Source organism: Cariama cristata, unplaced genomic scaffold, assembly GCF_000690535.1.
Source record: "Cariama cristata isolate BGI_N322 unplaced genomic scaffold, ASM69053v1 scaffold10562, whole genome shotgun sequence".
NCBI classification, from domain to species: Eukaryota; Metazoa; Chordata; class Aves; order Cariamiformes; family Cariamidae; genus Cariama; species Cariama cristata.
Window position 1 is genome coordinate 1 of NW_009602161.1, and position 12519 is coordinate 12519.

Sequence of the window (12519 nt, forward strand, 5' to 3'; positions counted from 1 at the left end):
TAGTCTTCCTTTTATCTTCAACATACCTATAATAACTTTTCTTGTTGCCCTTGCATCCCTGGCCAGATTCAATTCTGTCGGGGCTTTAGCTTTCCTGACCTGATCCCTGGCTGCTCAGACAATTTCTCTGTGTTCCTCCCAGGCTACCTGTCCTTGCTTCCACCCTCTGTAGGCTTCCTTCTTGTGTTTGAGTTTGTCCAGGAGCTCCTTGTTCATCCATGCAGGCCTCCTGGCATTTTTGCCCGACTTCTTTGTTGGGATGCATCACTCCTGAGCTTGGACGAGGTGATCCTTGAATATTAACTAGCTTTCTTGGGCCCTTCTTCCCTCTAGGGCTTTATCCCATGGTTCTCTACCAAGCAGCTCCCTGATCTGAAATTATGAATAAATTTGGTGCTTATAAAATTGTGTATTGCAGAATGTTTGGTTGGTTTTTTTTTTAAAGTGACTGTGACCTTTAAAACTTCCTGTCTTATTAGGCACAGCATTTAGTGGAGATTACAATGAATATTTTGGCCTACATGTGGATGAAGATGCTTTATGTTATCTAATGCTGGCCAACCATATGATTAACTTCTTGCATCCGGAATGCATAACCATAGCAGAGGTAAGATCAGAATTTGCCATCCTCAGTTACATTAATATTGATTAATTTGCTTTGGGATGAGAATTTCCTGTTAATTATCAAGTTACACTTCGGGTACTCAAGGAGTGACATGAGCTGAGAAATATTAATTAGTGGACAGACTTTGCCTTCTGGGGAAAAACAACTAGAATATGCACTTTGGGAATTTTCTCTGCATTAATAGGTCATTAATTAATGTGGGGATTTCTTTTTTTTCCTTCATCTCCTTGAACTTGTAATGAGATTTGTTTTTATTAGTTTACTGCTTTTGCATGATTGCCATTTGTCACTAGTGATTCCTGGTACTAAGGATTAACAGCCCTAGTGTGGTTTTGCATATTTTGAATTATATTGGCATAATTGACAATTCCTTTTCAGAATAAATGCGATAAATTTATAGATGTTGAACATGTATGCTAATTTAAATTTAGTGTTCAGGTTCTCCAGGTTTCTGAGGGAGTAAATAGACAGTATTACTTGAGTTGACTGAGAGTAAACTTTTTTGACTGAAAAATATTATTGTTGGCACATGGAATTTTTCAATAGTATGAAATACCAGAGCATTAAAACTTTATGAATAGGTACATTTTCACTGATATTTTCTCTTTATCTAAAAGAGAAAATCATGTAAACTTTGAGGATTTTTCTGTTGTTATGTGTAAATAATTCTTTTCATTTAAAAGAAAAAGTTACGTCCTTGTGATCTCATTATGGACTATATGGATTTCTAATAAAACTTTTTGTATTTCTTAGAGTTCCCTATTTGTCTTCAGAAAACAAAATACTGCCTAACTTCATTTCTCACTTATGGTAAAGTTTTATATTATAGAGAACCACTGCTAAAAGCTGAATGACAGGCTATCAAAAACAGCATCTGGTGAGCAATCACTAGTAAACTTGAGATGATTTCATTGAGCTGTAGGCTTATTTGAAGTGCAACTTGTTAATTTTCTAAGTAGTCTTACATTATAAGCATTCCTACCAATGAAATTCTGAGTTCAGTCTGCTTGTATTACCTGACTTAAGAGTTCTTTTTTTAATAAGACATGTCTTCAGCTTCTCTTGCTTGAGTCAAAATCTGCTTCTGTTTCAATACATCATTTTCTGCCTGGGGGAGTTGCTACATGAAATATAGAATTGATCAACGTGCTGCATGGTGAAAGGAGAATTTCAGAAGGAGAAACTGTTGACGTAATTGAAAATTATAAAAGGCAATGAAGAATGTCTGCTTGCCTATAATGATGATGGAATGAGTGCCACATGAGAAAGTGTTTTGTCTAGCCATAACTAATTATAATATAGTCCTTAATTATTTAACTGATCCTTTTACAGCTTTATAATATTCTGTATATTCACTATCTTGGTTATTTCTAATTTTTTAGGTGTTACTGACTATATGCTTATTTTTTGTTTTGGCCTTTTAAATAAAGCTGTTAAAATTTTGTATAATGAGAAGAAAAGATGTTAAATGAAATTACATCATGCCTGAGGTAGTATAAAAACAAACAGGCAAAAAACTCCTACTGCTGTGATATCTTTTTTTTAATATGCAGCTCATTTCAAACATAGGTCTGAACAAATGCTTAGACATTGTCTGTTTACGTTTAGTGGAAAATATACTGAACAAACTAACACAGAAATATTTTTTTAGTGTTCAGGTAACATCTATAGATATAGATAGATACAAATGTTATTAAATTTGGAATTTTACTTCCCAAAAGTCCGGCTTTCAAAATTGTGACTAAAGTATATGGGAGCTACTTAAACTCAGACTTTGTGCAGGTAGGCATCATAGCCTCACAGAGAAAGGCTTTAGTTTCAGATCAACTTGTCCTGCATAATTTGGAGAGCATTAGTCTGGTTTTTATCCTTTCTGGATGATTTAGGAGAACTATTGAACTTTCTTTTATAATACCTAAAAGTTTGGAGAGAATTTCCACTTTGGTATTTACAACATGTGGAATGTGGATGCAGTTTTCTGTGTGATCTAATGACTGCTGAGTAAAGGGGCATAATCCCCTCCTTTGATCTCCTGGCTTTGCTGTTCATACAGCCAAGGATGCTGCCAGGGTGGGCTGCTGGCTCATGCTCAGCTTGCTGCTGGCCCTGAGCCCCGGGGCCTTCCCAGCAGAGCTGGGCAGTCCCCAGCCTGTACAGATGCAGCGCTTAATCCATCCCAGGAGCAGGATTTGACCGTTGCCCTTTTGCTGAACTTCCTGAGCTTGCTATTGATCGATTCCTCCAGCCAGTCAGGGTCCCTTCTGGATGGCAACCCTGTCTTCCACCCCCAGGATGCCATCCATGAGCTTCATGATGATGTAGTTGGTCTCCTCGCTTATGTCAGTAAGGGGGAATAGGGGGATGTGTGTATGTATGTAAGTGTATGTATGCATAACTTCAAGTGCAAATGCCTCTTTCACTAATCTAATGCAGCAATTGGATTGAAAACTGGATTGAATCCAGAAAACCAGAATGAGCTTCCGAATTAAGCCTTGGTTCTTGTCAGAATTTAATTCCATAAATTCTCTTGTGTGGATGCAAGAGGTGTATGTTAATCCATAATAATTGTGGTGGAATGGCTTCTCTGACATAAGTTTAATAACACTGAGTACTGATAGATATTTTGCAATTATTGGAGATTTGCATTTTCTATACAACTAAGCTAACTAGAAAAAGAACGGTGTGTGACATAATTGCCTAATAAAATGACAAAATAAATATTTTAAGAACTTTGAATTACAAATTTAAGAATGATCAGCCTCCATCAATATGAAACTGGAAAATTATGCAGTCAGAGCATGTCACTTTCCAGGGCTAGCTGGATCAATATTTTGGGTTTGTGCATTAGGAAAAGAGTAGAGATTGTATTTTCCTTCCTTACTGTATTTCATATTCAGCCTTTTATTTTTATGCCATTCATTATGCAAAATATCAATAAACAAAATGAAGGTTTAATTTGTCTTTTGTTGACTACTTTCTACTTTCTGTTGATTACTTGGGGCTCAAGAGAGCTAATTGTTTCAAATTCTGCATCTACTGAGGCCTCTTCCCCCTCAAATATCTGCTTTATTAAAATATTTTGTAGTAGAGAATTTGATGAGAAAAGTCATAATGCTGTTCCTTGTAACTTTTGCATTCAAACAGCAAATCTGGGTGTAGTAATCACTTCCCCCCCCCCTGCCCCTTACCCAGGTCAATCTGTGAAGCTGTGTATAGTTTACAAAGTGTTTGTATAAAACTATTACTGTATGGTAGAAAATATGAACTAATAATTGCAATGCTCTGCAAATTATCTTGTGGGGTTATTTTTATTTAAGGATGTTTCTGGAATGCCAGCTCTTTGTCGTCCTGTTGCAGAGGGAGGAGGGGGTTTCGATTATCGACTAGCCATGGCTATTCCAGATAAATGGATACAGGTAGGAACTTTTTTAAGATATGTTCTGCTCTTCCAAGTGGGATGTTTATCTGTGCATACACAAAACCACTTCTGAATCCTACTGACAAATTTTACTCTCTCTTCTGTTAATGTCCTATTAAAATGAAATCTGACAGGCTTGAGTACAGGTATTAGTGGCTGAAATGAGAGCTGTCAGGTGTCATGTAGATTTCAGAAGATGAGCAAGTTCAGGGGCTATTCTTTGCATTCTAGCTGATGTTTTCTTTGTAGAATACACATAAACTCATTTTGTTTGAAGTATCCTTTTTCTTGGCAACAGCTGTAGAATGTGGAGTCTCTATTGAATGGGAACAGGTAGATAATAACCATGTGCATATAAACATTACCAAAAAAAACCAAAACACTCCAAAAACATGCAATGAACCCTCCTGAAATTGGACATAGTAATTGGCATTGAACATAGTGTGAGCTGAAAGTTTAACCGAAGTAAAAGTAAGTGAATTATACAAACACCAGCAATTGGTACAGTGAGGTTACAAAAAGAATAATAGAAGTCTGTAAATGCTCTTCAGGAACCATAATATACTAATAAACACTGACTATGATAAGGATTTAAATCACCTTTTCTTTAATACAGAGAATCACAAGAAAAGGAATAAAACACTAGATGATCGCAAAAGGCTTCCACTGATGTTTTAGATAGAAGACTGCATCCAAATCCCTCAGGTTATCATGATGATCTGAAAACAATAAATTTTTTATATGAGCATTAATGCTTCAATAAATATAGTGAGTGGCTTAAAATAAAAAGCAAATTGACTTATCTTCAGCATCTTTCACTTTTGCGACTAGGAGGTGGAGGGCTGATTGAAAAACAGTTTTTCAAACCTCTTGTCATTCAGAAGACAAACTTGCTAGCTTTTCCAACAGGAGCAGCATCGTTAAACTTTGGAGTGTGTAATTTAGATCCTGGAATGCAGCAAGGACTAATATATTTTTATAGTAACAGGAAATACCTTGTTGTGATGGGTTTGGTTTTTTCCCCTTACACCTTCAACTTCCTTACTGCACTTTGGAGCCGACAAAGATGAGCAGTTTTGTAGGTAGACAAAATGCAAGTGGCTGAGTTCCTGTTAGAGAGAAAAAGAACAGACTGTAGAATATTGCAAGGGCAGAAGATGGGTAATCTAATTTAGCAATCTCTGATACAGTCTGCTTATTTTAATTTGCAATACTTGGAGAGGAAACATACCTATCTTTAACTGGCGAAAAAAAATCTTCCAGCCTAAGCATGTACTTAACATGGGACAGCAGGTGGATGCTTGGCACGCCAGCAGGATGTTGGGTGTAAATTCAGCTGTGATAGTCTAGGTTAACTGGAGCAGACTCCAGTTATTTAGGAATGTGTTGATTGTACAAGAACATAAGGTGATGCAGGCAGGAAGCTTCTAGCTAAGGGAACTGCAAATAAGCAACCACAACCAAAGACCTTGAGTTAGAGAAAGAGGTGATGCATGTAAGTTTGTTACCACATTTCTTAAGGCAAATATAGAGCTGAAACAATGGGAAGGGAAGAGTTCAGAGTGTCAGCTGTTATCAAACTGTCCTAGACTGCTTGCTCTAATTTCTCTCCAGCTTTTAACTATGTACTGTTAATAGCAAGTTGTCTAGGCAACTTCCTAAAATCAGTTTTAAACCTGAAGGATCTCCAGGATTCCATGAACTAATTCAGAGGGGTCTGTAAAAGTAAGATAAGTGGTTTGTCATAACACTGGCTGTACTAGTTCAAATTAAAGATGGATGTAGTGCATAATATAATGCTGCATAGGGACATCAATGTGTTCAGAGCCAGAATTTATGGAGTCAAAATAAAGGCTGTTCAGGAGTACATGGCCAGTTACAATCAAAATGTTAAATTTTACAGCATCATATCAACCATCTCAGTGTTAATTGCCTTTTTATCACTTTTATGTCTATATATTTATGTATATGTATTTAAGTTGTAATGATCAATGGAGGTCTATAAAGTACTATAGAAAAAAGAAAGGACTAATACTGAAATTAGACTAGATTTAAAAGAGGGAGGAAATAGTGTCATAAGAGGCAGAAAATTCCAATTGATGAGATTTAGTTTAAACTGCTAAAAGTCAGGGGCTAGCATGGCAAAAAATGTAAAGCTTGTTTTGTATTATAAGGCTTTGGCATTGAAACTGTGGTTTGGAACTGACCAGGAATTGACAGATCAAGGGAACATGCAAGTCCCTCTGCTGAGCCACCTTCTCGTATTATTGTGTGCTTCATGGCAATAGCATAGCACTATCTTTCAATGATCCGTTCTCCACCACACAGCCCAGTGGTTAACCTATAGTTGGAAGCTGCCGTATGCCCGGGTTTCTTGAAATACAGGACTTCTTTCAATATCATGTGTAGGTAGGTGTGTGCGCACATATTCCCAGTTTTTGGCGCACTGCTTTCTTGCAGCCCCTATTAATCACATTGCCCACTGTATCAGAGGATTGACATAGTAGATAGCATGTCCTGTTGTCCAGGCTTATCCATGGAAGTACAGGAGAGTTCTAGTTAGTATATTTATGTAGTGAAATTCAAAAGAAAAAAATCTGTTTGGATTATCAAAGAAAGCTCATCACTTCAATACTTGGGAACAGGAGGAGTTAAAGTAATAGTTAACAGTCCATTGGAAATTTCTGTGCCGAAATAATGAAGAAAGGTAGTAATGTGCTTTTAACTAAAATAGCAATAACTTTTCAATGATCTTTCCTTTATTTCTGCAGATAATTAAGGAGCTGAAGGATGAAGACTGGAATATGGGCAATATTGTGCATACATTAACAAACAGACGATATGAAGAAAAATACATTGCATATGCAGAGAGTCATGACCAGGTATTGTATCTGTTTGTTTATATATAAGCAAGTAAAATATGAGGTTTAGAGGTTTGGTGGGCTTTATTTTTCAAAAATGAGGCAAGAGTTGAGAAGGATAGTCAACAATTTCAGAGACAGATAGATCTGGACTACTGCTCTCTTTTTTGGTTGGGTTTTCTTGTGAGTTTTTTCTTTTGTTTTCATCCTTCTTTTTAATAAAGGAGTCCTGCTTGGAGTGGGTGGGTGCTGTTGTTTGTCAATTTTCTTTTGTTTTAAAGAAATGAGTCTTAGCTTCTTGTTTTGCCTGCCTGTCATAGGGCATAGGAAGGCATATAATCCATACTTTTGAAAATCTGATTTTCATAAAGTGAGCTGGAGCACTATGTATGATAAGCTTAAACAATATCACAATTTAGCAAATTTGTTCACTGAATCAGTATATTTGTTCACTGAGAAAGAGATCATTAAATTTGTATTCCCTTCAAGAAAATGTTGCCTCTCCGAAAGGATTGCAAGCATCCTGTTTTGAGATCTAAATCAAATATTCTTTAACAGTTTGGTTCAAAACACAGCAATTGTAATGGTTCTGTATATGGAAAAATGAAAAAGTAATGATGAGTTTGGATAACACTCATCTCCCACAATCTTTGTAATGGCTGTTTCTGAAGAATCAGAAAACACAATGGTTGAGAATTTTAAAAATTAGAACTTTTATTAGAAAAATAAATTTTTTTTAAAGTTGTCAGTAACCTACTTTCAACTCTTTCCTTTACATAGTAGAGGTTGATATTCTATTTCCTATACCTTCTATAATAAAAGTCAACAGAAGTGTCCAAAACAAGGCCTTTAAAATTTTATTTTAAAAAGAGAATTCTGAGTTTCAGCTTAATTTTATGTACCTGTTTACATTCTTATCTCAGACTGTTACATAGTGTTCATTTAAGGCATAAGAGTCCCGATCCTGGTAAAGAACTTCAGCTACTACTTGGAAATGCGTATTATTCTGTGATTATTTGCTTTTATAAAAGCTGATTCTTCATTCTAAAGCATGACATAAACATTACTGTTGCTGTTATTTTATTTCATACTGGATTTTATCAGTTGAGTTGTTTCCCGTATCGCTATGTGGTTTTGTTTTAGAATCTCGACTTGGGAAGAAGATCTGTTTATTTTTAATTTAAAAAAAGGCGATTGCAGACATACACCAGGATGATACGTGAAAAGTAGGACAGAGAAACAAAATGGGAGCATAGATAAAATTCAATCTGAAGATACTTGAAATGATGCACATGAGGGGCTGAAACAATTCTAGTTTCTTATGTGTTATAGTGGGCTACGAGCTACAAATTACCAGTCACAATACAGGGCCTTGTGATTATAATAAATGTGTGAAAATAGCAACACAATGCTAATAGCTGTCAAAAAAGCAGATACAGTACTGGAATTATTATGAATGGAATGGAGAGCCAAGAGCAAAATTAGTATGCCACTGTAGTCTTTTATGTTTTGTGTGCATCCTGAATGTTGGAGGCAGATTTGGTCCTGTATCTCAAAGGATATACAGCATAACTGGAAAAAATGCTGTGAGGGAGTTGGTAAGAATAATAGCAGGTGTGGACTGGTTTTTGTAAGAAAAAACCTAGACTAAGACTTTTCAGGGAGAAAGAGATCATTAAAGAAACACTAATAGGGAACATTTACCTTCTCTTCTAATGGAAAGATTAGGGGATATTAAATGGCACTAACAAATGCCAAACTCTGAGCCCAGAGAATAGTTGTTCCTTGGAGCTGTTCATTGCAGTCTTCAGTCTTGCCATTTGTTGCATAGGAATTTTTTCTTTATTTAAAAAGATTATTTTTTTACTTGAGGGAATCACCTATATATGCTGTTATATTGTTGGTTGGAAAACTAAAGGATGGTGATGCTTTTCAGCTAGACCTGTTTAGATCTCATCTGTCTGTCTGGAATCTAGTGAGTTTCCATGCTGGAGTATAAAATGAGAACTGGGCTATTTGAACAATAATCAGCTATTTACATGCAAACACTGAAAAAGGTTTTTAACTACCTGCATGCTAATACATTAGATTAATCCTTGTTACATAGCACTTGTGTGGCCTTTCTCAAGTAACAGTAAGCACTAGCAAGTTAGTAATTCTGTCACTGTTTTTAGACAGAATTACTAGTTTGTTTTTCTCTTGTGTGAAATCACAGAAAACCAATTGCATTCATGATTGCATATAAATGAATGCTTCATATTCGCTCAACATCTCTAAATCAGAAGTGTTGTTAATAGCCCTTTATTTGTATATCCGAGGAAATTTACTTGAGATGTTTACTTTCTTATTTTCTGTGTTTTCTGTAAAAATTCCAAAATGGTAGGTCACTTGTCACTTACTGAGTTGATGCTAACATTTCACATTTGGTATCTTTAGGTAAAATGGTTCTCAGAAGTAATTGTGCAGTTGAATCCCATCAGGTGAAATGTAGAATCATAGAATCATTATGGTTGGAAGAGACCTCAAAGATCATCAAGTCCAACCTTATACCTAATGCCACCATGTCCACTAAACCATGTCTTGAAGCACCACATCTAAACGTTTTTTGAACACCTCCAGGGATGGTGACTCTACCACCTCCCTGGGGAGCCCATTCCAATGCTTAACAACTCTGACAGTGAAGAAGTTCTTTCTAATGTCGAGCCTGAACCTCCCCTGGCGCAACTTGAGACCATTTCCTCTCGTCCTATCGGTAGTTACCGGGGAGAAGAGACCAACCCCCACCTTGCTACAACCTCCTTTCAGGTAGTTGTAGAGGGCGATAAGGTCTCCCCTCAGCCTCCTTTTCTCCAGACTAAACAACCCCAGCTCCCTCTAGCTGCTCCGCATAAGACTTTTTCTCCAAGCCCTTCACCAGCTTTGTCGCTCTTCTCTGGACACAGCTCCATGTCCTTCTTGTAGGGAGGGGCCCAAAACTGGACACAGTATTCAAGGTGCGGCCTCACCAGTGCTGAGTACAAGGGAAGGATCACTTCCCTAGTCCTGCTGGCCACACTGTTTCTGATACAAGCCAGGATGCTGTTGGCCTTTCTGGCACACTGCCGGCTCATGTTCAACCGGCTGTCGACCAACACCCCCAGGTCTTTCTCTGTTGAGCAGCTCACCAGCCACTCGTCCCCAAGCCCGTAGCGTTGCATGGGGTTGTTGTGACTGAAGTGCAGGACCCGGCACTTGGTCGTCTTGAGCCTACTGCAGTTCGTCTTGGCCCATCGATCCAGCCTGTCCAGATCCCTCTGTAGGACCTTCCTACCCTCCAGCAGATCAACACTCCCACCCAGCAGGGTGGAGGACCACAGCAGGAGTTATTGACCATAGGAGTCACACTCCATCGGTGTGGGGAGCCCCAGTAACCACGTGGAGGGTTGAAAGGGGAAAACAGTCGAGTCTGGTATCCAGTTGAGACTCAGCTCAGGGATGTCCCTATCTTAATTTAAATACTTTCTGGCAGCAGAATATACATATCATGCCTACGTGATTACGCCATACAATACAAAGTTGCGGTAATTAGAAGCTAGAGTCACCATGACCTGATGATGATCGGCAGTGGCAGGGTGTTTTCTTTGTTAACAGAGACTAGATCATGCACACTGAGCCACGTCCTCGACTCCTTGCCAGTCTCCTGAGTCCTCCCCCTACGATACAGAGCGCCTGCTTTGAAAAAATATTAGAAACACTTCTAGTACACTCAAGGGTTTTCTTCACTTTTTTTTTTGAACTGTTATAGGCGCTTGTTGGTGATAAGACATTGGCGTTTCGACTGATGGACGCAGAAATGTATACAAACATGAGTGTGCTCTCACCTCTTACTCCAGTTATTGATCGTGGAATACAGCTTCATAAAATGATTCGTCTCATTACTCATGCACTTGGAGGAGAGAGCTATCTGAACTTCATGGGTAAGTAATCTTAGGAACAAGTCTTTCATTTTCTCATTTACAGAGTGCTTGGCAGGGAAATAAAATGATCTGACATCATCTTACATCCACAGTATTTATCACAATGCTGAAGTTTGGAGCGTAAATGCTTTTAGAAAGACTTAGTACAACAGGTAATATGCATTCTTTTTCTGTCTGTAAGATGGATTATAAGACAAGAAAATAAAATCAATGTGGTTCCTAATTGTAACAGAAATATCTTTTTAAAATGTGGTAAGCTTTAGTTCATGCTACTCCAATTTACAACTCAGTCTAGTGTTTTAATTGTTGTTCTGCAAGTTTATCAGGTGGTGAGCCTTGCCTAACACAGCTGGGTTGTCTTTTGTCTGTATTCTACTCTCCTAAACTTTCTAAGGTAACAGCAGATTTAGTAAAGGTAGCTTGATGCTTGTTTCAGTTATTAATTGTCAGGAAGCAATCTGGAATCAGTTGAATTATATTTCATTGCTTCTTGGTGAAGAGCAGGGCTTAATGAGGCAGGCAAGGACAAATCATAGAAATAGTAAAGAGTTAGCAATATTTTTTTTGTCCATAAGCTGTAAAATACAACTATTTCATTGCTTCCTAAGCACTATTGCTACAAGAATGTCCAATTGTTAATCTCATTTAATCAGCAAGTTACAGCTCCATGTATTCATTTTAAAAGTTGAATGTTGTTCTTAGTTTTACACAAAATGCTGAAGCTATTTATGCTTGATGCTCTTTACCATATTCCTTAATTTCTTTGCAAGATAATCCTTACTTTATAGTAAAAATCACAATTCTGTAACACAGTGTGACCATCTCAGTTTTCTGACAATGGAACGCTTGAAAATTATAGAAGTTTTAGCTTAATATTGCCTTCAACTTTTTTGTTAAATGTTTTGTATTACCAAGTTAAAGGGGAATGTTGGATGTATATTGCCCTTCTTCCGTGATAGTGTATTTAAATTAAAAAACTAGAGAATGTTAATAAGGCAATGGTGGCATTTGATTTAAGCATGTCTGTATTGATACATGTTCTCTTCCTTGGTATTAGAAGAACACACAAAATACTATGTTTGTGGTTTTTCTTAAAAAGAAAGCAACTTCAGTACAGAACAAATCAATTCAGTATACGGTATATTAGTAAAATGATTGTTTCCAATAAAATGCAGAATTTTTTCTCGAGTGAAGATGAGTTAATGAAATAAATATTTGTGAAGTGTGTAGTCAGGCACCAAAATGTGCAAGGTATGAAGTATGTGCTTCTGTTCAAACTAGTGATAGTACAATAGTTATGGAAGCAGGTGTGTTAAAAAATACGCCAGCTAAACAGCAGATGTCTCTGCTCCAGATTGACTTGGTAAGGTTAGAAAAATGATCCATAATTCAATATGGCATGTTAAATCCAGTGTGTCAATGCAGGTTGATTGAGCAATTAATATTGTGTATCCTTGAGTATGGCAAATGTTTCGGTAACTACGCTAGTTTGCTGTATGTAAAAGGTGAAAAGATTGCAATAAATGTTGGAGGAGAAAACATATAAATTCAGAATGCTTGCAATCCGGTGTACTTAAAATGCATGTTGCAGCATGCTATCTAGTTAAGCAAATACAGTGACAAATGAGTTCTGTAACTTGCAGTTTTGAGCGAATGCCG

The 12519-nt window shown here is 37.2% G+C and overlaps 1 protein-coding gene across 1 annotated transcript in view; it reads left to right on the plus strand.

Annotated features, from left to right (window-relative positions):
• Positions 1-479: 479 nt before the first annotated feature.
• The window catches only part of LOC104157335 (1,4-alpha-glucan-branching enzyme-like), a gene marked incomplete at its 5' end in the record, with an annotated part of 15209 nt that continues 3169 nt past the window's right edge, over positions 480-12519 (plus strand). Inside the window, 4 exons of the mRNA XM_009694632.1 lie at positions 480-607; positions 3943-4041; positions 6815-6925; positions 10689-10860. Of these exons, the coding sequence (XP_009692934.1) occupies positions 480-607; positions 3943-4041; positions 6815-6925; positions 10689-10860 (510 nt within the window). The remainder of the gene's footprint in view (positions 608-3942; positions 4042-6814; positions 6926-10688; positions 10861-12519) is intronic.